Source organism: Pristis pectinata, chromosome 1 (assembly GCF_009764475.1).
Source record: "Pristis pectinata isolate sPriPec2 chromosome 1, sPriPec2.1.pri, whole genome shotgun sequence".
Classification (NCBI taxonomy): Eukaryota; Metazoa; Chordata; class Chondrichthyes; order Rhinopristiformes; family Pristidae; genus Pristis; species Pristis pectinata.
The window spans coordinates 82877326-82902361 of NC_067405.1; the positions used below are offsets into that span (position 1 = coordinate 82877326).

A 25036-nucleotide genomic window follows, 5' to 3' on the forward strand; every position below is an offset into this window, starting at 1 on the left:
TGGTAGAGGGAAGAATGAATTCAAGCAATACCAGCAAATTCTGGAAGCAAACATCACACCATCTGCAAAAAAGCTGATGAAAAGAGGATGGCTTCTGCAACAGGATAATGATCCTAACCACACCTCGAAATCCACAATGGACTACCTCAAGAGGCACAAGCTGAAGGTTTTGCCATGGCCCTCACAGTCCCCCGACCTAAACATCATCGAAAATCTGTGGATAGACCTCAAAAGAGCAGTGCATGCAAGATGGCCCAAGAATCTCTCAGAACTAGAAGCCTTTGGCAAGGAAGAATGGGCGAAAATCCCCCAAACAAGAATTGAAAGACTCTTAGCTGGCTACAGAAAGCATTTATAAGCTGTGATACTTGCCAAAGGGGGTGTTACTAAGTACTGACCATGCAGGGTGCCCAAACTTTTGCTTCGGGCCCTTTTCCTTTTTTGTTATTTTGAAACTGTAAAAGATGGAAATAAAAAAAGTAATCTTGCTTAAAATATTAAAGAAATGTGTCATCTTTAACTTTATGCCTTTTGGAAATCAGGTCATCTTTTACTCGCTTAGCTATTCACAGTAACAGAAATTTTGACCAGGGGGGTGCCCAAACTTTTGCATACCACTGTATAGGACTAAAAGAGAATGGAATGCAAAGAGGCCAGATCTGGTAGAACCGTAGGCTTCTAAAGAATAGGAGATTCAGACACACTTGAACTCTAGAATAAGAATTAAAAAGTTCTCTATTGAGAGAATAAACATTCATAAATTGAAGGGTCGGAGAATGTAAGGTGATAACAGCCTGATGTGTGTAAAGAACCTATTGCCAAATGAGTCTTTCTGCAGGTTTGGTGAAAATGGGATGGTTCTATACTGCTCAATGACAGAAGCAGCTGTGACAAGTCAAATACAAGGAGGTGCAATTATCACAAAACTGCTAGATTTTTTGCTCACAGTGAAAACAATGGACCTTTGACTGTTGTCTTTTTTCAATGTAAGCTTTATTGCCTTTTTGTATCCCCATGATTAATAGAGATTGGCAACACTGTATTGGTTGCTAGCATTTGGTTAAATAAAGTCAAGGCTAATGAAATGAGAGTGAAGAGTACTAAAAACTAATTATTTTAAGTGGTCATTAGGACTTGTAGCCTAGGGTGGCAGTGGATTTATCAATCCCAAATGTCCAGGAATCCCTGGATACAAAGAGAAATTCAGACAGTGATTAAATCAGAAAAGGAGTTGAGACTGATTATTCTAATGGGACAAAGCAGTAATCAAGTGCTGTTCAAACACATTTTACCAATGAGTTTGTATTATACTACCACTGGTAGCAATGTTGACATGTATGAATAGAAATGCTTGACTCTCATTATAGATGCATTGTAAAAATCAGAGAAAACCTCCTCAACAGTCATATCTGTCCCTGAAGCTATGATTGTAGTTCCGCTGTGATATTGCCTATGCTGCTTCTTAAATTTTTAGATGACGAATGTCATGAAAGAAGAAGTCATTAATATAGCCAAGACTCCTCAATACAGTATCACTAAAGCTGGGTCCCATCACTGAAAACAGTCCAATCATTTAGCCAATAAATGGAAATACCTACAGGCCTTCAGTGAGAAAAGCTGATTAAGGACATAGTTCTCAGGCCCCCCTTTCCACTTCTCCATCCTTCCTTATTGCAATGACATGGTTGGCAATCAATGGGCAGTTCGAATGTTAATTCTTAAGCTATACTCAACAGAAATGGCATTAAAAACCCAGCAAACTCCCTATTTCTTTACAAATGAGGATTTATCTTAGACAGAGTAGTTAGCCTTGAAATTGATGTCTGACAATGATAATTCTACCAAAAAGTGGGACACTGCAGATATACTGATAGCTATGCTACCCAAAAAGCATGCACTAATTAAATATTTGAGCTCTGGCTTATAATTACAATCATTTGGGACACGAGTTGAATTTTAAACCTCCAGCAGGACAGCAAAGAATCTGACAAAAGCAGATGCAAGTTTGGTGCTGTTAAATAACAATTACAGACACAATGGCACAGACAGACAAAGACAGATGTGATGGACAAATTAGTATCAATCCTTTCAAACTGCACTTCAAAACAAAATCACTAAAAACAAATTCCTTTACTTGAGGTGTATGCAATTCTCAGACTGCATTTTCAACAAATTCACTTTGTTAACTGTTTATCCTCTCACTGAATGGTGCAATTTAATAGTTACACAAACACTTGCTTCTAATAACTGGTACCTGCTCTCTCTCTGCTTCTGGTGACCTTGGACATCCCATGCTTTTGCTTGAAATGGCTTCGACCAACTTTAATCCTTCAGCCTGAGGAGAATCTTCTGCAAGGACTTCTGGCTCCTCATCATCTGTTCGTCCAGTTGGACTGGTTAATTTCTGGCTCTGACGTCCGTCTGTCCTGAAATCCTGGAGGTCACGTTCTTTATCCACAATGACCCACTCCTTGGAGTCAACCTCCTGCCTGCAGGAGCTTAAATTGAGTGCTACAAAGCCATTGCTAACAACACCATCACCATGCTCAGGAGACCCCAAAGAGACTGGTTTTGTACTGTCTGGAATGTATTCCTCATCAAAATGCCACACTCTGTCAGTACGAGCAGCAGCAGAGGCTTTCCGAGGCTGAGAAGCAGCAACGTCCCTCAATAAGTCTTCCTGGAGCTTTGTGGAACTGGACACAAAAGAACATCAAAAGTTACGCAGGCTTATTATACTAATATATCATCTGAACAACTTATAGAAGTATTCAGAATAACTAAATCCTTTTATTTAGGTTGTTGATTAACCCTAAATACTATATCCATGCCCCAAGGACATTTCATCTGCATTGGCTGTGCCGGACCATGTACCTTTTAATATCCCCACATTCCTTTTTCTGATCCATAGTGCAACATACTATAACAATAATTTCTGTATTGTTTTCAAAAATATGTTCTGGGATCTTCACAGATCTTTGTTTAAAAATCAAAGAGTAAATGGGAACAAGACTCAAATAAAGGCCACATTCATCATGACATTGAAATTCTAGAGTAAACAACAAAATTACTGTTGTTTACTGATCAACGTATTAAACATCTGAGCATGCCAACTTATAGGGTTTACACACTTACATGATCCTAGGTTGAGAAAGAACCAGATGTACAATTTTATGTAATATTCTGTATTACTGATAAAAAGCTACTAATTAACTGCTGAAATGGAGAATGAAGGATAGTAAAATCTAAAGAGTATATAAAATTATGAGAGGCATAGATAGGGTAGATAGTCAGTCTTTTTCCCCCAGGGTAGAAATGTCAAATACTAGAACATATAGCTTCAACATGAGAGGGAGAAGTTTATAGGAGATTTACAAGGCAAGTATTTTGTTACACAGAGAGTGGTAGGTGCCCGTAATGTTCTGCCAGGGGATATAATAGCAACGTTTAAGAGGCATTTAGACAGACACATGAATAGGCAGGGAATGGAGGGATATAGATTATATGCAGGGCAGAGGGAATTAGTTTGGATTGGCATAATGGCCTGCACAACATCGTGGGCTGAAGGACCTGCTCCTATGCTGTACTGTTTGATGTTCCAACTGGATATTTTTCATTATAAATAAAAGGAGAGCAAAAGGGAGAGAGAGTCATACAGGCAATAGAATATCTACAAGAGTATTCATTCTGACACTCTACAGACTACTGTCAATATTTCTCTTCATCCTTCCACCTTTTTGATTTTGTGTTTTGAAGCTGTGAGCCAATTCGTAAGTTGAAGGGTTCAAATGTGGAGTAAAGAATAGTACACCAATGATACTTTACACTATCTTCTCAGTTTTTGTTGTTCATCATATGCCTTCTCAGCCAGCTATGTTCAACTGCATACCAGGGAAACTAGCAGAAAAGAGACCATCTCCAAGGGAGCAGAAAGTTAAAATTAGATTTTTAAAAAATTATAAGCAACTTTAATGGGATGAAAGAGTAATCCTTCTGGTTCAGAGGTCAAGCAGAGAGGTCATGAAATTAAAAATATTAGAAATTTCTTTATCCAGGGACTTTAAAGCATCTAATGCTTCACCACCAGGAGTAGCTAACAAAACTGAAGTTTCTCCTGGTGGCTCAGTGGAGGGTTGTCTCTTATCAGATAACGTGTGTGGCCCAGAGTAGTTCTTTACTTTCTCTTTTTATTACTGCACTAGCAAAAATCAATGCTTACTCAAGATAAAGGTGAATAAATTCTGGAAGCAGAGGGCAATGCACTGCACTGAGATTATATTTTAAATTGTTGGCACAGAGATGATGGGTTGTAGATTTTTTTTCCCCCAACTCTTTCAAGGGATGTGGCCATTATGACAAGGCCAGCAAGCAACTTCAATTCCTAATTGCCCTTGGGATGATGGTGGTAAGCCACCTTCTTGAGTATTGCAATACTTACGATAGAAGTATCACCTCAGTGCTTTTGGGCAGGGAGAAATGTTACTTACTCATGCCTAAATGTTGCATAGGCATGACAAGAGCATTTGCAGCCACCTGTAGCTAAAAGTGCCAAGTGGATGATTCCCCCTCTGTCTTTTCAAGAGGTCCCCACCAACACAGAAGGCAGCCTTCAACCAACTTGATCCACTCCACAGCTGACCATTCCAGATACTGCAAGCTTTTATGTGCTGGCAGCATTCTGGCTTTTTAGTGCTGAAGACATGTGCTTCAGAACTGGCTGCATCTCAAACTGGGAGAAAAAAAATAAAATGTCGTGAAGATTAGTGGTAGACCAGGTGATTGGGAAAATTTTAGAAACCAGCAAAGGGAAAAAATTTAGAAAACAAAAAAGGGAGAAAGTGCAAGTTAACTGGAATTACGTAGGGAAAAAAAACAGCTTCTACAAGTGTATGGGAAAAGAGTGTAGCTAATATAAGCATTGGCTCCTTATGACAAGGCTGGGGAATTAATGATGGGATGAATGGAAGTGGCAGAAACTCTGAACAAATATTTTGTATGAATCTTAATAGTAGAAAGCATGAAAAGCATCCCAATAACAGCAGAAAATCTAAACGCAAAAGGAAGGGTGGAAATTAAATTAATCCACCGTCATTAGTGAAAAGGAACTGAGCAAACTAATGGAACTCAGCCGACAAGTTCCCTGAACCCGATGGTCAGCAGCCAAGGGCCTCAAAAGATGTGGATGCAGAGATGCATTGATTATGATCTTCCAAAGCTGCCTTGATTCTGGAAAGATCCAGCAGAATAGGACATAATCCCCATCATCACTGAAACTGGGGATTTTCTTGGAGGTACCTTTAGCTGTCAGCTGCCTTGCTTCCCATAGCTGCTCTTTACAAGCTGCTTTGACCCAATTTTTGATCACTGTCTTGATAAGAAGTCTGCTGTCAAGTTTCGTCTAATAATGCTTGAGTGCTTTTAAATATTTTACCACATGAAAACAAGTTGCTCTTGCTGTAAAGTTCTTAGCCCATGAAGGTGTTCCTGAGGGATAGACATTTAAAGTATGTATCTTCATTTCTCAAAAGTATCACTTAAGAGTCCTGCTCTGGTGTCGTGAATGTGGCATATTGATGATGAAAAGCAAAACAGGAACAATCCATTAACATATTTTTCAATTGGCCACCAAAACAGCACAATATTGAAAATTCTTGCCTTTCATTACCTTCAAATGGTTGAACATTTTAGTTTTGGCCAATTCAAAGTCTTCATTAATGAGCTAGAACATACCGATCTTTAGTTGGAAGCATCAGATAAATTGCGGCTTCATATTCCATTAGCCACTGGCTTCCACTCTTGCACACCAAAAGACTAAAGTCACAGGAGAGCAGAAGTCAGATGCCAGCATGGTGGACCTCCCCTTGCCCTGCTGGACTTGCCACTGAGGGTCTAGTCACTGCTCACTCTGCTTCACAGACAACCACAGAACCCAAACCTACAGGATAACGGATCTCACAGAAAGGTGCAAGAAACTTCAAGGAAGAACGTGGGCAGTGGGCAGGACCTAGCACTATCAGGCCCTGGTCTTTTTTTTAATGTCGAGCCATCCTTTATGTTAACTGAACAATACTTTAGGATCATCGCTTTATTACTTCATTGTATTAGTTCTACACTGCAGTAGAAATAACATTTCTAAAATACCTTATATGCAGCACCATCCAGCTAGCACCTTACATGCTTGTAGAAATAGGATAACTTTGGATCTGGGTTTATAAAATAATGAAGGACATAGATAAGATGAGTGGTCACAGTGTTGTTTTTCACGGTAGGGGAGTCTAAAATTAGAGGGCAAGGTCTGAGGTGAGAAGGAAAAGATTTAGAGGGGACCTAAGGGGCAAGTTTTCCCCACACAGAGGCTGGTGGGGATCTAGAATAAGCTGCCAGAGGAAGTGGTAGAGGCAAATACATTTACAATGTTTAAAAGACATTTGGACACATTGGTTTAGAGGGATATGGGACAAATTCAGGCAAATGGGACTAGCTCAGGAAGGCAGCTTGGTTGACATGAACAAGTTGGGCAGAAGGGCCCATTTCAGTGCCATATACTGTAACTCTATCTATTTATGTTCTAACATAGCCCAAAGGGAAAATGGCCTTAAGAAGGTGGGTCTCCGAAACAAAGCAAATTTTTCATGTTAAAACTAAATACATGAGAATACTTTTTTCCCCATTTTCCTCATGTTTTGATCAACTAACTCTGCGCTGTCTTTATTAATTAAACCATCTAGTTTCATAACCAGAATACCTGAATTTCTCAATTAATTTTACATTAGTTTACAATTATTTCAAAAATATATCCAAAATTAAAAATGATAACAATTAACTACAAAAGTTGTTACACTGAAAAATTAAACTGACTCAAGGCACAAGAATCAAGTTTCACATAATTCATCCTGATGTCCTGTGAAACATGCTTTTCCATTGCAAAATGAGCAGTGTTCAGCGCAAGTGCCAAGACTCTTTTGAGTACACTCCTTTAAATAACTGCAGAATACATTCACAATAGAAAATTAATCCAGAAGAGAATAAACTTGCACTTACCAAGCTTCCAAGAATTTATCAGTGCTAGGCTTTGGCTCCAAGGTGAGACGTTTTTCAAACTCAAAGCTGTGAATTGATCTCAACTTTCTTAACAATGGCATATCCCGATCTGGTTGCAAAGTCTCAGAGCGCACCTTCACAGGGGATCCCAGGCTTGGCCCATTTTGAGGTACATTTCCAGCACCATGACTGCTCTCTTCTTCAGCGACCCCCTGCATTTTTAGAAGAAAAATGTCTGTAATCTCAGCTACAAAGGCCAGCCAATAAAAACTTGCCCACCTTTCTTTTGCTCTTGTTACTTTATCCCTCATCTTTAAACATATTAAGCAACTAAATATTGTCTGAAGTATTTTAGAAGATGTGTTTAAACCAAAAGCTGAACTGCACTCACAGGAAGTCACTAAAGAGCCCATAAGGAAGTTGGGCTGTTGTGGTCATCATTCAACTCTCAATCAAACTCATTAAAACATGTTTTCTACTGCTTATTGAACCATGCTGTGAACAAATTGATTGCTGTATTTTCTTATAAAACAATGACCAAAAGTATTGAATTGACTGTAAAGACCTTCAGGATATCATGAGACTGTAAAAACAGCTCCAGTAAAACAAGTTTGCTTTCTTCCTTTAAGATGTATGCATCAATGGAAGAAACATTGATCTTCAGCTCAAAGATCCTGTGTCAGAACTGGAAAGGAAACAAAAGCTTGTTAATCTGCAGGGAGAGTAGATGAGGGGGATGTCTCTCTAAAACTGGGATGACCATGGGATAGAATCATAGAACAGTACCATCACAATGCAGGCCCTTTGGCCCACAATGTTGTGCCGACCTTTAAACCTCGCCTAAGACTATCCCTCTAATTTTAAATTCCTCCATATGCTTATCTAGCAATCTCTTGAACTTCACCAATGTACCTGCCTCCACCACCACCCCAGGCAGCGCATTCCATGCACCAACCACTCTTTGGGTAAAAATCCTCCCTCTGATATCTCCCTTGAACTTCCCACCCATTACTTTAAAGCCATGCCCTCTCGTATTGAGCATTGGTCCCTGGGAAAGAGGCGCTGGCTGTCCACTCTATCTATTCCTCTTGATATTTTGTATACCTCTATCATGTCTCCTCTCATCCTCCTCCTCTCCAAAGAGTAAAGCTCTAGCTCCCTTACTCTCTCCTCATAATGCATACTCTCTAAACCAGGCAGCATCCTGGTAAATCTCCTCTGCACCCTTTCCAACGCTTCCACATCCTTCCTATAATGAGGCAACCAGGACTATATTCAGTACCTCCACGCTATCCACGACACCACCAACCTTTGTGTCGTCTGCAAACTTGCCAACCCACCCTTCTACCCCCTCATCCAAATCATTAATAAAAATCACGAAAAGTAGAGGTCCCAGAACCGTGGTCTAACCAGAGTTTTGTAGAGCTGCATCGTTACCTTGTGGCTCTTAAACTCAATCCCCCGACTTATGAATGCTAACATTCCATAAGCTTTCTTAACTACCCTATCCACCTGTGAGGCAACTTTCAGGGATCTGTGGATATGAACCCCCAGATCCCTCTGCTCCTCTACACTACCCAGAATCCTGCCATTAACTTTGTACTCCGCCTTGGAGTTTGTCCTTCCAAAGTGTACCACCTCACACTTCTCCGGATTGAACTCCATCTGCCACTTCTCAGCCCAGCTCTGCATTCTATCAATGTCCCTCTGCAATCTTCGACAGCCCTCCACGCTATCCACGACACCACCAACCTTTGTGTCGTCTGCAAACGTGCCAACCCACCCTTCTACCCCCTCATCCAAATCATTAATAAAAATCACGAAAAGTAGAGGTCCCAGACCCAATCCCTGTGGGACACCACTAGTCACAGCCCTCCAATCTGAATGCACTCCCTCCACCACAACCCTTTGCTTTCTATGTGCAAGCCAATTCTGTATCCACATGGCCAAGCCACCCTGGATCCTCTGACCTTCTGAAGAAGCCTACCATGTGGAACCTTGTCAAATGCCTTACTATATTAAATCCATGTAGACCACATCTACTGCACTACCCTCATCAATCTGCCTGGTCACCTCCTCAAAGAACCCTACCAGGCTTGTGAAACATGATTGGCTCTTCACAAAGGCTTGTGAAACATGATTGGCCCTTCACAAAGCCATACTGGCTGTCCCTGATCAGTCCATGATTCTCTAAATGCCCATAGATCCTATCTCTTAGAATCCTTTCCAACAGCTTGCCCACCACAGATGTAAGACTCACTGATCTATAATTCCCTGGACTATCCCTACTTCCTTTTTTGAATAAGGGGACAACATTTGCCATCCTTCAATCCTCTGGTACCATTCCCATGGACAACGAGGACTCAAGGATCCTAGCCAACGGTTCAGCAATCTCCTCCCATGCCTTGCGGAGCAGCCTGGGGAATATTCCGTCAGGCCCCAGGGACTTATCTGTCCTAATATTTTCTAACAGTTCCAACACATCTTCTCTCTTGATATCTACATACTCTAGAACATTAACCTTACCAACACTGTCCTCAGCATCATCAAGGCCCCTCTCCTTGGTGAATACTGAAGTAAAGTACTCACTAAGGACCTCACCCACTTCCACAGCTTCCAGGCACATCTTCCCACCTTTGTCTCTAATCGGTCCTACCTTTACTCTTGTCGTCCTTCTGCTCTTCACTTAAGTGAAAAGAGCCTTGGGATTTTCCTTAACCCTACTCGCCAAGGCCTTCTCATGTCCCCTTGCTCTCCTCAGCCCCTTCTTAAGTTCCTTCCTTGCTACCCTATATTCCTCATGAGCCCTATTTGATCCTTGCTGCCTACACCTTATGTATGCTGCCTTCCTCCTCCTAACTATTTGTTCCACCTCTCTTGTCACCCATGGTTCTTTCACCCTGCCATTCCTTCTCTGCCTCACCGGGACAAATTTATTCCCAACATCCTGCAAGAGATCCCTGAACAACAACCACATCCCCATAGTACATTTCCCTTCAAAAATGTCATCCCAATTTACACTTGCAAGTTCTAGCCTTATAGCCTCATAATTTGCCCTTGCCCAATTAAATATCTTCCTGTGCTCTTTGCTCCTATCCTTGTCCATGACAATGCTAAAAGTTAGGAGCAGTGGTCACTGTCCCCCAAATGCTCACCCACTGAGAGATGTCACCTGACCCAGTTCATCACCTAATACTAGATCTAATATGGCATTCTCTCTAGTTGTCCTGTCAACATACTGTGACAGGAATCCTTGTTTATAAAGCTATAACCAAGCTATCTGGTCAATGAGTAAATGGGAGCAGTAAGAGCGTGAGAACATAGACAAAAGAATGTAAGAGGTGCGAAATGCAGCGCAGGAGGACTTGCCCAGCAGGTTAGGTTGGATATGTCCTCCACTCTCAGAGGAAGAAAAAGGGGGAAGAAAGCAAAGCCGATCCAATATCACAGATGGACAACTGATACGTACTGAGAAATGAAGTAACCTGAAGTTGTAGAATTCAGTGTCGGGTCCAGAGGCTTTAATGTGCCCAGGCAGTTGAGGTATTTTCTGCTCTGGGAGTGGAGGACATATCTAGCCTGACCTGCTGGGCATGTCCTCCTGCTCTGCACTTCACAGCTCCTACATTCTTTTGTCTGTGTTCTCTCGCTTTAACTGCTCCCATTTAGTCATTGACCAGATTGCCTTGTTTACTGCTTATCCTCATGGTCACCCCAGTTTTACTATGTCAGAGACATTTCATCCCACCCTCTGCCCCACCTTTCTTGCAGTTGAACAAGCTTCTTTTGTCTCCTTCCCAGCCCTAATGAAGCGTCTTTGACCTGAAACGTTGACTCCGCTTCTCTTTCCATAGATGTGGCCAGACCTGCTGAGTATTTCCAGCATTTTCCACTTTTACTAAAGATTCCCTGAATCTTTTTATAAAATTTTCCCCTGTTAAGAAGTTCTTACTGCACTTAACCAGATTTTGCTCTAACTCCATCTACAAGTTCACAAATGACACCACTGTAGTGGGCCAGATTTCAAATAACAGTGACAATGAAGTTACCTGAAGTTTAGAATTCAATACCGAGTCCAGAAGGCTTTAATGCGCCCAGGCAGATGAGGTGCTGTTCTTCAAGCTTTTGTTGGGCCCTCATCTGTGATATTGGCTCAGCTTGTTAGTTTCTTACCCCCCCCCCCACCCTTTTTTTCTCCTCTGGAAGTGGCGGACATGTCCAGCCTTGACCTGCTGGGCATGTCCTCCTGCTCTGCATTTCACAACTCCAACATTCTTTTGTCTGTGTTCTCTCGCTTTAATTGCTCCTATTTAGTCATTGACAAAATGGTTATTGGGGCTGGATGAGATGTACCCCAGGCTGCTGTGGGAAATGAGGGAGGAGATTGCAGGGCCTCTGACGCTGATCTTTGCATCGTCGATGGAGACGGGAGAGGTTCCGGAAGATTGGAGGGTTGCGGATGTTGTTCCCTTATTCAAGAAAGGGAGTAGGGATAGCCCAGGGAATTATAGACCAGTGAGTCTTACCTCAGTGGTTGGTAAGCTGATGGGGAAGATCCTGAGAGGCAGGATTTATGAACATTTGGAGAGGTATAATAAGATTAGGAATAGTCAGCATGGCTTTGTCAAGGGCAGGTCCTGCCTTATGAGCCTGATTGAATTTTTTTTTGAGGATGTGACTAAACACATCGATGAAGGGAGAGCAGTAGATGTAGTGTATATGGATTTCAGCAAGGCATTTGATAAGGTACCCCATGCAAGGCTTAAGGAGAAAGTAAGGAGGCATGGGATCCAAGGGGGCATTGCAGTGTGGATCCAGAACTGGCTGGCCCACAGAAGGCAAAGAGTGGTTGTTGAAGGGTTGTATTCTGAGTGGAGGTCGGTGACCAGTGGTGTACCTCAGGGATCTGTACTGGGACCCTTACTCTTTGTGATTTTTATAAATGACCTGGATGAGGGAGGGGTGGGTTAGTAAGTTTGCAGATGACACAAAGGTTGGGGGTGTTGTGGATAGTTTGGAGGGCTGTCAGAGGTTACAGAGGGACATAGATAGGATGCAAAGTTGGGCTGAGAAGTGGCAGATGCAGTTTAACCCAGATAAGTGTGAAGTGGTTCATTTTGGTAGGTCAAATATGATGGCAGAATATAGTATTAACAGTAGGACTCTGGCAGTGTAGAGGATCAGAGGGATCTTGGGGTCCGAGCCCATAGGACGCTCAAAGCGGCTGCGCAGGTTGACTCTGTGGTTAAGGTGGCATATGGTGTATTGTCCTTCATCAATCGGGGAATTGAATTTAGGAGCCGTGAGGTAGTGTTGCAGCTATGTAGGTCCCTGGTCAGACCCCACTTGGAGTACTGTGCTCAGTTCTGGTCACCTCACTACATGAAGGATGTAGAAGCCATAGAGAGGGTGCAGAGGAGATTTACAAGGATGCTGCCTGGAATGCAGAGCATGCCTTATGAAAGCAGGTTGAGGGAACTCGGCCTTTTCTCCTTGGAGAGACGGAGGATGAGGGGGGACCTGACAGAGGTATATAAGATGATGAGGGGTATTGATCAGGTTGATAGTCAGAGACTTTTCCCCAGGGCTGAAATGGTGGCCACAAGAGGACATAGGTTTAAGGTGCTGGGGAGTAGGTATAGAGGAGATGTCTGGGGTAAGTTTTTTTTTTACTCAGAGAGTGGTGAGTGCGTGGAATGGGCTGCCAGCAATGGCGGTGGAGGCGGATACGATAGGGTCTTTTAAGAGACTGTTGGATAGGTACATGAAGATGAGAAAAATAGAGAGCTATGGGTAAGCCTAGTAATTTCTAGGGCAGGAACATGTTTGGGACAGCTTTGTGGGCTGAAGGGCCTGAATTGTGCTGTAGTTTTTCTATGTTTCTATGTGTTCTCTCGCTTCAACTGCTCCCATTTACTCATTGACCAGATTGCCTTGTTTACTGCTTATCCTCATGGTCACCCCAGTTTTACTATGTCAGAGACATCCCCCACCCCCGCCCCCCCACCCTTCCTGAAGTTTAACAAGCTTCTTTTGTTTCCTTCCCAGCCCTAATGAAGGATCTTTGACCTGAAACGTTGACTCTGTTTCTCTTCTCATAGATGTGGCCAGACCTGCTGAGTATTTCCAGCATTTTCCATTTTTACTATAGATTCCCAGCAGCTGCAGTTTTTATTTGATCTTTAGTTTCAATAGAAGCTGGTGCATTTATTTTTCTTCCTCTAAACACTATCCCTATACCAAGTTTTTCATGGAGTCATCATTTACACTTTTTATATAATGATTACTTAAAACTGCGGTTGTCTCACAACTTGCCTGGATGCACATTTAAAACTTTGGGCAGTAGCAAATATTTTGCCATCTTCAAGTTTTCTGAAACAAAGGTTTATGGAGGGATTACGCAATAAACAGGTATCAGATGAAACTAAAATCCACTCATCCCAACTTCAAACACTACTGAATGAAAATAATTGTAGCTCTACATCTATTATGGAACACACGTATACTATACTCCAAGTATAGTCGCAACAACTCCAATTACATCAAATGCAATATTCTGAACTATTTTTATAAAATTTTCCTTGTTAAAAAGTTATTACTGCACTTAACCAGATTCTGCTCTAACTCCATCTACAAGTTCGCAAATGATACCACCATAGCGGGCCAGATTTCAAATAACGATGAGACAGAGTACTGGAAGGAGACAGCAAGACAAACATGGTGTCAGAACAACCTTTCTTTCAATGTCAGCAAAACAAAAGTACTGGTCATTGACTTCAGGAAGTGGGGGGGGGGAGGGTGTTGTGAGAAATCCACATGGCTGTCACTTGACAGTAACGACACTGACCTCCGCTGACCGGAGGACAGCATTGCTCCTCTGTTCAGGAGTGACACTACTGTCAATCAAGGTGCAGCTACATCCACCCCTCAGGTGTGAGAGTACCCTTTGCCTCTGAATTTGCCTGACCACTCTGAACTTGCCTGACCAGTACCCTTTGTCTCTGAACCTGCCTGACCATTGGCTGTGGCAGGAAACTTTGTCTTTGACTCCCACACCATTGGCTCATTTAAATCACAACAGTCAGGCTCCACCCAGCCTCCTAGGACCATAAAAAGGGCTGCAATCCCCTAGCTCTCCCTCTTTTGACGACCCCAGGAGTAGTGAGACAATGCTGCAGAAATCACTGGTAAGAGTGCATCACCACATGGTCTGGGAGCGTCCCACTCAGACTCAGGGTAGTATTAGAGCCAATGCTAGTGTGGGACAGGCATTGAAGTGTTCTATCCTGAAGTTGTACATTGTTATTGTGTGCTTGTTTGTATCAGTGTGTGTGTGTGTGTGTGTGTGTGTGTGTGTGTGTGTGTGTGTGTGTGTGTGTGTGTGTGTGTGTGTGTGTGTGTGTGTGTGTGTGAGAGAGTGTTCTATACCCCAGTTGCGATCCCCTCTCATGTTCGTGGTATCCCGCATGTGAGTAAGTGTGTGTCTGTTCCCATCCATTCTGTCCTGCGTTTGTCTTTGTGATTAAACTAGTTTTGGTCTACAAAGCTTGTGTCCAGAGTCCTTGATCCTTAAGACAGCAAAGAGCGATTTCACACAACATTTGGTGCTGCGAGCAGGGTCTTCAGGATTTTGGCTGGACACAAACGCGGGGAGAATGTTTTGGAACTGGGGATACAAGGCTAGCGCAGATAGAGGAGAGGATCCCGGGGTGGACAGACAAGAGTGAGGGATTTGGGAGCATGGCCAGCCTGCTGGCAAACCATGGCAAGCCCATGGACTGGGCTGAGCAGTTAGATCCACGTGGTGAGAAACTGGGACACCACATGGTGGCCCTGCTCCAGCAGTCAGGGTTCTCCAGTGCCAGAGGGAGCACGAGGGGTGCCATCTGGCTCCTAGCATCCCTCCTGAGGCGCCAGGTCGAGATTACTGGCCAGTTGCAGGATTCCTGCTCAGTAAGGGAAAGACAGATAGAGACCATCTGACAAAAGTGTTGCACACTCCAGGAGGCGGTCCAAACTGCCCAGACCCGGGCCAATGACCTTGAGGTCCAGGGTACCGAGGTCGCCTGCCAGCTGGTTCAGGTGCTGCAGGCACAAGCCACCTGCAGAGCCGGCTGGCAGCCAGATCCCTTTAAAATCCGAGCCCTGGTCCAGCTCGGCGACCGGCTAGACACATGGCTTGGGGACAGGGACATATGGATGGACACGGACGAGGAAGGGGCGCTTGAAGAGCAGGAGCCCCTCCAAGCCCGACCACCACCCTGTGCCCCCGAGCCCTTGCAGGCTCGACCCGTCCGAACACGGTCCCAGGTCCGCTCCACGAGGGAGGGGAATGGGGATGAGGCAGCCCCGGGGAAGAATGCACGGAGACCCGGGACTTCTCCATCAAGGGTTAACGCAGCTGGCAGACCGGTACTGCCAGCAGCCAGGTGAGCACCTGGCTGCGTGGCTGCTCCAGCTGTGGGATGGGGGGGCCTCCAACATGAGCCTCTCCCATCAGGAGGCGTGTGCCCTGGGAAGCCTGTCCGACCAGCAAAGCATCAACAATGGCTGCAGGTGCCACCAGGGAGGGCTGGGAACGATGCCACGCTGTGGAACCGGGTAGTGACCGCAGTAAGGACCTGGTACCCTACCCTCCTAGAATGGGACCTATTCGCGAGACCCCAGTGGAGTACAGTCAGTGAGGGTACAGGGGTCATTAGAGAGTGGGCGCTGGAGACAGGTATTTACCAGAGGGCAGGTGACCTGGAGCTTTTAGAAAATACCGTGGCGACTAGCGCGCTAGCAGGCTACCTAGTTGCCACCGTGCACCCCGAATTGAGACTGGTGGTCCTGCCCCTCATGGGACCGATTGGGGGGAAGACTGTACGGGATGCCATCACCCTCCTGGAGGGATTGGAGTATATGAAGCGGGGGATGCCCTAGAAGGTCCAGAGCGGAGACGAGGGCTGAGGACACCTCCCCCCGTCCCACGCGCAGGCAGCTGTACTTAGATCTGTTGCGCACAGGGGTGAATGGCGCGAGTATAGTTGGAGCTCTGACCTCCGCTCTCCACACGCGCTGGAAGGAGCTTAGCGGGGAGAAGCCTGGCCGCGGTAAGCCCCGGGGCCACCGCAGCTCCAAGCCTGACTCAGGGGTGCCCCCAACCGCTGGGCCACGTGGGCTGCCCCTACAGAGGCTGACATTGCCTCTGCTCCTCCCTTACCTGAAATGGCCTCTCCTGCACTCATAGCTCAGCTATGGGACCTGTTGCGGCAGGAGATGGCCCAGTTCCGCCCACAAGAGCCCTCACCCACAGAGTGGCAGACCCCCAGCCCCCTCCCATAGGATGAAGGCCAGGGTCCCCAGCGTGCCTGCTCCGTCACCCTTCCGCACCCGGGGGATCTGAGGCCACACATACCTGTAGCAATACACTGCGGGAAAGTACAGAGGTGGATGGCACTCATCGACATGGGTGCCCAGCACATTGTACCAGGGAACCCCGCTATTTGGAAGGGGCCACAGATGCAAATTGAGGGGTTGTGGGGTTCCCTTTTGCCAGCAAAGGCAGTCAAGGTCCGCATGGCTGTCGGGAACCAACCACCCACCACCCACCCCCCCCCCCACCCCCGAACGGTGGCCGTTTTAATTGCAGGCAGACTCGGCCGAGTGTATACTGGGGATAAATGTCCTAAAGGGACAGTCCCTGCACACTAGTCGGGGCAAGTTTACTTTCGGAGTCGCCCGAGCCACGGTGGTAGTCGGGGCGGCTAAATGGGAGCCAGTTGTCGTCCCCCCTCCCTTGCAGGTAGTCTATAGTATAGGGTACTGGGAGGTCACCAGGATATCACAGAGGCTGTGCAAGCCTTGCTGTGGGAGGGAGTTATTAGGCGTGCAGCCTCCCCTTTCAATAGCCCCGTCTGGCCCAGCCGAAAAAAGAATGGGACCTGGCGCATGACGGTGGACTACCGGCTGTTGAACAAGGCTGACCCCCTCCCCCCCGCCCCCCACCAACCCCCCCGCTTCCACAGTACCCGATACAGTCACCCTCGTGGAGAATGTGTCAGGGCACCCAGACAAGTCATGGTACGCCGTTATAGATCTGGCCAATGCTTTCTTCTCCATCCCCCTCCACAATACCTCCCAGGATCAGTTTGCCTTTACCTGGGATGGGAGGCAATATACATTTAGACACCTCCCCCAAGGGTACATCCACAGTCCAACCATATGCCATGGGTTAATTGCACGGGATTTGCAGACCACTGAACTCCCCCCGGGGGTGGTAGCCACCCACTACATCGATGATGTCTTGCTGCAAGGCCATTCCGAGGCCATTGTTGCAGAAGCCCTTGACATGGTAATTTCCTCTCTCAGAGAGCGGGGCTGGGACATTAATATGGAAAAGGTGCAAGGCCCAGCCCAGGATGTATTGTTCTTAGGAATCCGCTGGCACGAGAGAGATCCTTGAGTCCGCATGGAACAAAATTTCGTATTTTGCCGTCCCCAAGAACAAAACCAATACACAGAGGTTTGTGGGACTCCTTGGCTACTGGAGACAGCATATCCCGCACCTTACTATGATCCTGAGACACCTCCATAGGGTTTCCCGAAAAAAGGCCACCTTTTCCTGGGGGCCTGACCAGCAGGCTGCCTTTGAGACAGCGAAGCAAGCTGTGGAGCAAGCCCTGACCCTTGCCCCCCGTCAGGAAGGGGTCCCCTTTGAATTACAAGTCTCCAGTAGTGAGTCGGTCACTAAATGGAGCCTCTGGCAAAGGACCCAGGGGTGCAGAGTCCCACTTGGCTTCTGAACCAAGTCCTTGCCGGAGGCTGCTGCCCGCTACAGCCTTCGAGCGCCAGCTGCTGGCCTGTTACCTGGCGCTCCTCGCCACAGAGCACCAAACTGGCACTGACCCCGTCATCCTTCGCCCCCATCTGCCCATCATGCGATGGGTCAAGTCCCCCGACTCCACTCACAAAGAGGGCCGAGCCCAGAGGTCCTCGGTGAAGTGGAAGTGGTACATTGCGGACCAGGCTCGGCCCGGTCCAGAAGGGGTCAGCTGCATCCACGAAGAGGTCATGTCCTTTCCCCAATCCCAGGAATCACTCCCAGACATTCCCGAGATCGCGCCCTCCCCCGTGTCCTGGGGCCAACCTTTCGACTCCCTCGATCCCGAGCAGAAGCGGCATGCCTGGTTCACAGACGACTCCAGCCGCTGGAAAAATGGGAAGCAACATTGGAAGGCGGCGGCACTTCATCCCGCCATGGGAAAACAGTGACAAAAGAAGGAGCGGGAGGGCCCAGTCAATGGGCCGAGCCAGCAGCAGTGACGCTCACGCTGCAGAACTCCACCGGGCCAGTCCACATCTACACCGACTCTTGGGCAGTGGCCAATGATATGGCGGTGTGGATGGCGCGGTGGCACGAAACGGGTTGGGGAATTCACGGACGCCCCCTCTGGGGCCAGGAACATTGGCGCTATATCTGGGACCAAGCAGCCCAGAGACACATATCGCTTCACCACGTGGATGCCCATATACACAGAAAGAGCCAGGAGGCCATCCATAATGCCACGGTGGACAAGGCTGCCCAGATATGTTGCGTTACCCTTCCCCCTGATGAACTCAACTTCAGCGCCCTAGCTGCATGGGCCACCTAGGGGCTGACGGTACATGTCGTTGGGCAGAACGGTTCGGGGTCACCCTTACGATGGACCAGTGTAAGACCACAGTCGTGAACTGCCACATCTGCCAGCAGGTAAAACCACTAGGTTGGCCGACAGGGCCACTGTGCCACATTCGCTGCAGCACGGGAGCGGGTTGCGTGTGGCAGATAGATTATATCGGACCGCTCCCACGCCATAACAGAAAGCAATACGCCCTAACGATGGTGGACACGTACTCAAGTGTCCTGGTGGCGGTACCCTGTGAAAGGGCCGACCAGAACAGCATCAGAGGATTGCAGTACCTCTCCTCCATCTATGGAGTACCATGGGAGGTACAGTCCGATCAGGGCTCCCATTTCGCGGGGGCCAAGGTACAAAACTGGGTGGCAGAGGAGGGGACCTCGTGGCTGTTTCACATCCCCTACCATCGGGCCTGATCGAGAGGATGAACAGCCTGCTGAAGGAGACAATACGCACGCTAACACCCTCCCGCACACTGCAGGGGTGGTCGGGCGTGCTACAGCAGGCCGTCGATCAACTGAACACATGGCCCAATGGCCAAGGGGGGTCTCCATTATCCCGCCATCTGGCTTACTCCCCACCATCCGACTTGCGAGACCCCGAATCCCCTGGGACTGAGGAGTCCGGGAGGGTCTGGGTCTGACAGCCACAAGGCCCCCCTGAGAAGGGGGAAGTCGTTGCACGCGGTCCTGGGGACACTTGTTGGGTCGCGATTCCGGGTCGAACTAACCTGTCCTGTCTCCATACCCGACAACTGACCCGCCGGGAATGAGTTTGTTTCCCCCGCTACAGGACGATGGCACTGCTCCCTCCACCCTCCATCTCTTTCTGCTGACTATGATTGACGAGATGTCTGCTCAATCTTCCCTTGAAATTACTCACGGCTCCGCCAGCACTTCCAAAGACAGAACTGTGGAGCATGTGAAACGGTTGAATCTACCCCTGAATCCCGGCACATGCCGTTAAAGCCTTGCCATCGACGATGATTCCTTTGGCTACTTGTCAGAATGGACTGTTTACATGGACCGTCTTGTTTTTTATTAGTTTTCCTTTTATCTCTGTTGCGGTGTTGTGCAGTTCAGTCTCCCTGTTGCGCCTGTCGGGCTCGTTATATCCATGTTCTGGGGAGCTGGATGGCAGTTCCTCATCATTTCCCCCACCATTCCACATTCTTCCCAGAGATTCCGAATGGGGTGGGTGTTTTAGGAGCTGGTATTTCCCTTCATACAATTTGACCTCCACGCGAGTCCCAACCCTCAGAGTATTCCGCAGTTACTGAGCACACCAAGGGAATGCTGGTGCAGACTCCAGGATGAGTACAGTTCCACCTCTTCAGTTGGCCGTTGTGAGTTTGAGCGAGACTGGTGTCCAGATGCCCCCATGACCACTGCTGATGGTGCCGCTAAGCTGGGGCTCCCTAAACTCCAAACGGGACCCACTGGATCTCCAGCTCCAGTACCTACCCGTGGCTCCCCATGGGCTGGTACAGTTGCTGTCTTCCAGTGTTTGACGGTGCCCTGAATCCACACTCGATGAACAGGGGGAGCACTCAGCACACAGCACGTACAGGGACAGCAGGGCCATCGCAGAAGCGGAGAGGGTCAAGAGGATAGCCTGCCCCCCGTATTGCACGGCCAGACTGTCCCATAAGAAACGACGACAGCTGCAGAACCGGCTGCAGTCAGGCTGGTAACCTGGTGGAATCAGACGGCCCTGGATGGTCCACTCGCTGCGAATGGTGGTACATGTGCGGTGATTACAGAGGAGTGCTGCACCTTTGTCTCCGATACATCCAGCAACCCCTCCAACCTGGCTACTCACTTCGGGGACTCGGTGGCCAAAACTCAGAACCAAGGGACCAGCTCCTCCAGCATGACACCTTATGGGAAACAAGTGGCAGTTTGGGTCACTGGGGGATGTTGGGCTACTGTCACCCACTGGCCATTGCCCTCCTTTTGTTGATTATGGTTTCTGTGTACCCTGATAGCTCCCCCCTTGATTGGCAAGTTGTCTAACTTCTGAGGGGTGGAATGTTGTGAGAAATCCACATGGATGGCACGTAACAGTAACGACACTGACCCCCGCTGACCAGAGGACAGCATTGCTCCACCCACCTGTCAGGTGTGGGAGTACCTTTTGCCTCTGAACTTGCCTGACCATTGGCTGTGGCAGGAACCTTTGTCTTTGACTCCCACACCATTGGCTCATTTAAATCACAACAGTCAGGCTCCACCCAGCCTCCTAGGACCATAAAAAGGGCTGCAATCCCCTAGCTCTCCCTCTTTTGACGACCCCAGGAGTAGTGAGACAAGGCTGCAGAGATCACTGGTAAGAGCGTATCACCACATGGTCTGGGAGCATTCCACTCAGACTCAGGGTAGTATTTGAGCCAATGCTAGTGTGGGACAGGCATTGAAGTGTTATATCCTGAAGTTGTACATTGTTGTGTGTGTGTGTGTGTGTGTGTGTGTGTGTGTGTGTGTGTGTGTGTGTATGTGTGTGTGTGTGTGAGAGAGTGTTCTATACCCCAGTTGCGATCCCCTCTCATGTTCGTGGTATCCCGCATGTGAGTGACTGTGTGTTCCCATCCATTCTGTCCCGCGTTTGCCTTTGTGATTAAACTAGTTTTGGTCTACAAAGCTTGTGTCCAGAGCTCTTGATCCTTAAGACTGAAAGGAATGACTTCACACAACAGGGGGGCAGAGTACACACCCCTGTTCTATATCAAATGGTATTGTGGTGGATGCGGTTGAGTGCTTCAAGTTCCTAGGTATAAACAGCACCAATAGCTTGTCCTAGTCCAACCACGTAGACGCCATGGCCAAGAAAGCACACCAGCACCTCTGCTTCTTCAGAAAGCTAAGGAAATTCAGCATGCCCCTGTTGACCCTCACCAATTTTTATAGATGCACCATTGAAAGCATCATATCCAGATGCATTACAGCTCAGTATAGCAACTGCTCTGCCCAAGACAGCAAGAAATTGCAGAGAGGTCTCAGTCCATCACAAAAACCAACCTCCCCTCCATGGGCTGTCTACACTTCTCGCTGCCCCGGAAAAGTAGCCAGCATAACCAAAGACCCCTCCCAACCTGGTCATTCTCTCTTCTCTATCTTTCCATCAGGCAAAAGATACAAAAGCTTGAAAACACGCACGGTCAGGCTCAAGGACAGCTTCTATTCCGCTGTTATAAGACTCTTGAATGGACTTCTTGTACATTAATGATAAACTCTTGACCTCACAATCTACAGTGACATGGCCCTTGCACCTTATTATCTACCTGCACTGCACTCTGTAACTGTAACACCATATTCTACATTCTGTTATTGCTTTTCCCTTGCACTAACTCAATGTACTTATGTTTTGAAATGATTTGTGTGGATGACTTGCAAAACTAATTTTTTCACTGTATCTCAGTAGATATGATACAATAATAAACCAATTCCAATTAATGTTCATGGAAAACTCCAGTTAAAACAAAAGAAAGTAAAAACCCACTTTCTATTCGAGAGGAGAATTATTTTCATTTACTAATAACTGGAGCAAGAAAAATCTAAGATCATCCACAGCAATCAATTGTTCAACTTCATTCTTTCTTTGATTGCAGCTTTCTTCTGCAATTATTCACAAAGGAATAAAGGACATGCTTTTTAATGATCAAAGGATGTCATGCAATGTACATCAGGACTGCTGACTTCTGGCTGTGTTGCATCCTCAATGCTGTTCTCTTGGAAAACAGTGTAAATACTTGAAGGACCCGAGGGCTGAATGGACCAACTGACGCCAGGCCATTTATGGTAACAATGTTAAATTCCATTTTTATCATATGGTTGATTTATTTAATGAGTACACTGGGGACAAAACTTGTTATTCAGGTCAGGTTTTCATGAAACTTTCTAATTTATTATGCTATTCCTTCAACAAGGAATTCAAATCTTTTCCGATTTTCCTTTTAAGGCTAGAAAAGCCTTGTGGAGCAAGATCCAAGACTTTACAGGGATCAGGCAGAGAAAGGTTATTTGTAAGGAGATGGGAGACACAACTGATACAGCAAATGGAGATTACAGATTGAGAGTGAAAGAAAGCGAGGAAGCAAAGACAGAATAAGAGTGAAGAGTCTGGATTATGAATCTGGTAGGCAGTTAAAGCTGAAGCAATGAAGATCTGTTCAGGGAAATGAACTTCATGAAAAGCTCATTAGTGAACACACATTATTGCTTTGGGCTGGCTATCCTTGTACTATGCTATAAAATTCTAAGGTTGCTTTATTTTGTATCAGCTAAACCTCCCATTGCTTACATGTTGCTAACATTTTGAAGTTTCATTTGCTCTCAATGAACCTGAATTCCAAAATATAAAATAAGTTAAGAATCACAGCTAATTAAAATTATTGTATTCATATTTCACCTTCTTAAACATCAAAATGTTAATTCATGATGTACTCTTGAAGTATTGCCTCTATTATAATGCAGAAAATGCAGCAACCAAACAACCAATTCAGGCAAAGCAATTTCCCCTCAAACAATATAATCTGTTTTAGTGATGCTGGTTAAAAAACCAGCATTGGTCAGGACACTGGGGAGAACCTCTGCTCTTGTTCAAAGAGCCACACAATCTTTTACATTCAGCTCAGAGGGTAAGCATTCTCTGTTTATCATTCCTTCTGAAAGAGAGGACACTGCCCACAACGAAGGACACTGTACTGCAAGCAGAATGTCAATTTAGATTACATACGTCTCTTATCAAATTTTAATCTACAAACATCAGACAAAAGTATTAACATGATGTCGACACTGACACTTACAATAAAATCAATTTCAACTATTCAATCACCATAAGTCAATTACCATTAGAAAAGTCATGCAAAATTCTGCAACAGTAAAATTCTTTCTGCTCTGTTTGTCTCAGACATTGGATTTAAACTCTACTAGTGGATTCATGACGTACAATAAACAAATTCTAGCTCTGATAGTAAAGGAATATTTGTCCTCTTAGCCTTATTACATTTTAGCAGGATACAGGCTGGAAGGACAAAGATTCAGTCCCTCGAGTCTGTTTTGCCATTCAACAAAAATGTAGCTGATCTTCTAATGACATTTCCTTAGCCTTTCTCCTTATCCCTCAATTCCTCAAATACCCAGAAGTCTACCAATCACAGTCCGGAATTAATTCAATGACTGACCCTCCGCACTGTCTGGGATAGAGAATTTTAAATATTCACTACCCTGAGTGAAGAAATTTCTCTTCCTCAGTCCAAAGTAGCCTGTTATCCAAGTTCTATACTCCTCAACCAACAGAAACATCTCCCTACATCTACCCTATTTTTCTTACAAAAGAATCTGGTGTTTCAGTGAGATCAACTTTCATTCTTGTAAACTTCAGAGATTAGAAGCCTAGCCTACTCAATTTCTCCTCATATTTCAGACCTGCTTTTCCAAACATCAGATTGGTGAATGTTCATTGCACTCCCTCTACAGAAAGTACATCTTTCTTTCAATGTAAGGAGACAAAAAAAAAGCAATAAGGTCCAAGTATGGTCTTACTAAGGCTTTAAGTAATTGTATTACAACATCTTTACTCTTAGACTCAAAGAAATACTATTTGCCTTCCTACCTACACATGAGCTTTCAATGACTTGTGTAGATTGGGTTCCAGATATTTTAAACATCAGCATATCCCACATTCAACCACTGAATGGATATGGAAATACTCAGCATTTCCATTTTTTTTGTCGATCAGCTCACATTTTCCCACATTATATTTCTCTGGCAATTTGCTGCCCTCCTACTCAGCTCGTCTATACTTCCTTGAAGCTCCTTCACAGTCTCATCACTGCTTGGTCTCTTGGTCTTATTTCATCAACATGGTACATTTGGTCCCTTCAGCCAAACCATTGCTATGAATTGTGAATCACTGGAGCCCAAGCACCAATCTCTGTGGTACCCAACTAACAGAGACGGACCACTTCATTTCCTCTGTTTTTTTGTCTGTTAACTAACTCTAAATCCATGTTAGCATAGCAACTCCCCCACTCACCCCAAATTCCTTGCACTCCAACCTTGTTCATCACCTGTGTGGGGCCTTACGAAAGGATTTCTCTCATCCAAATACACAACATCCACTGGTCCCCTCATCGACTCCACTAGATAAATCCTCAAAAGAATTCCAATGTCAAACATGATTTTCCTTTTATAAATCCATTTTGAGTCTACTGAATCATGTTATCATTTTCTAAGTATCACATTCTTTACGATCCATGTCAGGTTAACAGGAAGCTAGTTCTGTTTTATCTCTTCCTCCTTTCATAGGTAAATAGTGGGGCAATATTTACT

The 25036-nt window shown here is 45.8% G+C and overlaps 1 protein-coding gene across 4 annotated transcripts in view; it reads right to left on the minus strand.

Moving 5' to 3' along the window:
* LOC127578397 (tau-tubulin kinase 2-like) overlaps positions 1-25036 on the minus strand; it is a 227024-nt gene that overhangs the window by 60036 nt on the left and 141952 nt on the right. For all 4 annotated transcript variants that reach the window (XM_052030378.1, XM_052030397.1, XM_052030387.1 and 1 more), the window contains 2 exons: positions 7042-7253; positions 2255-2696 (listed from right to left, as the gene is read on the minus strand). In XM_052030378.1, the coding sequence (XP_051886338.1) occupies positions 2255-2696; positions 7042-7253 (654 nt within the window). The remainder of the gene's footprint in view (positions 1-2254; positions 2697-7041; positions 7254-25036) is intronic.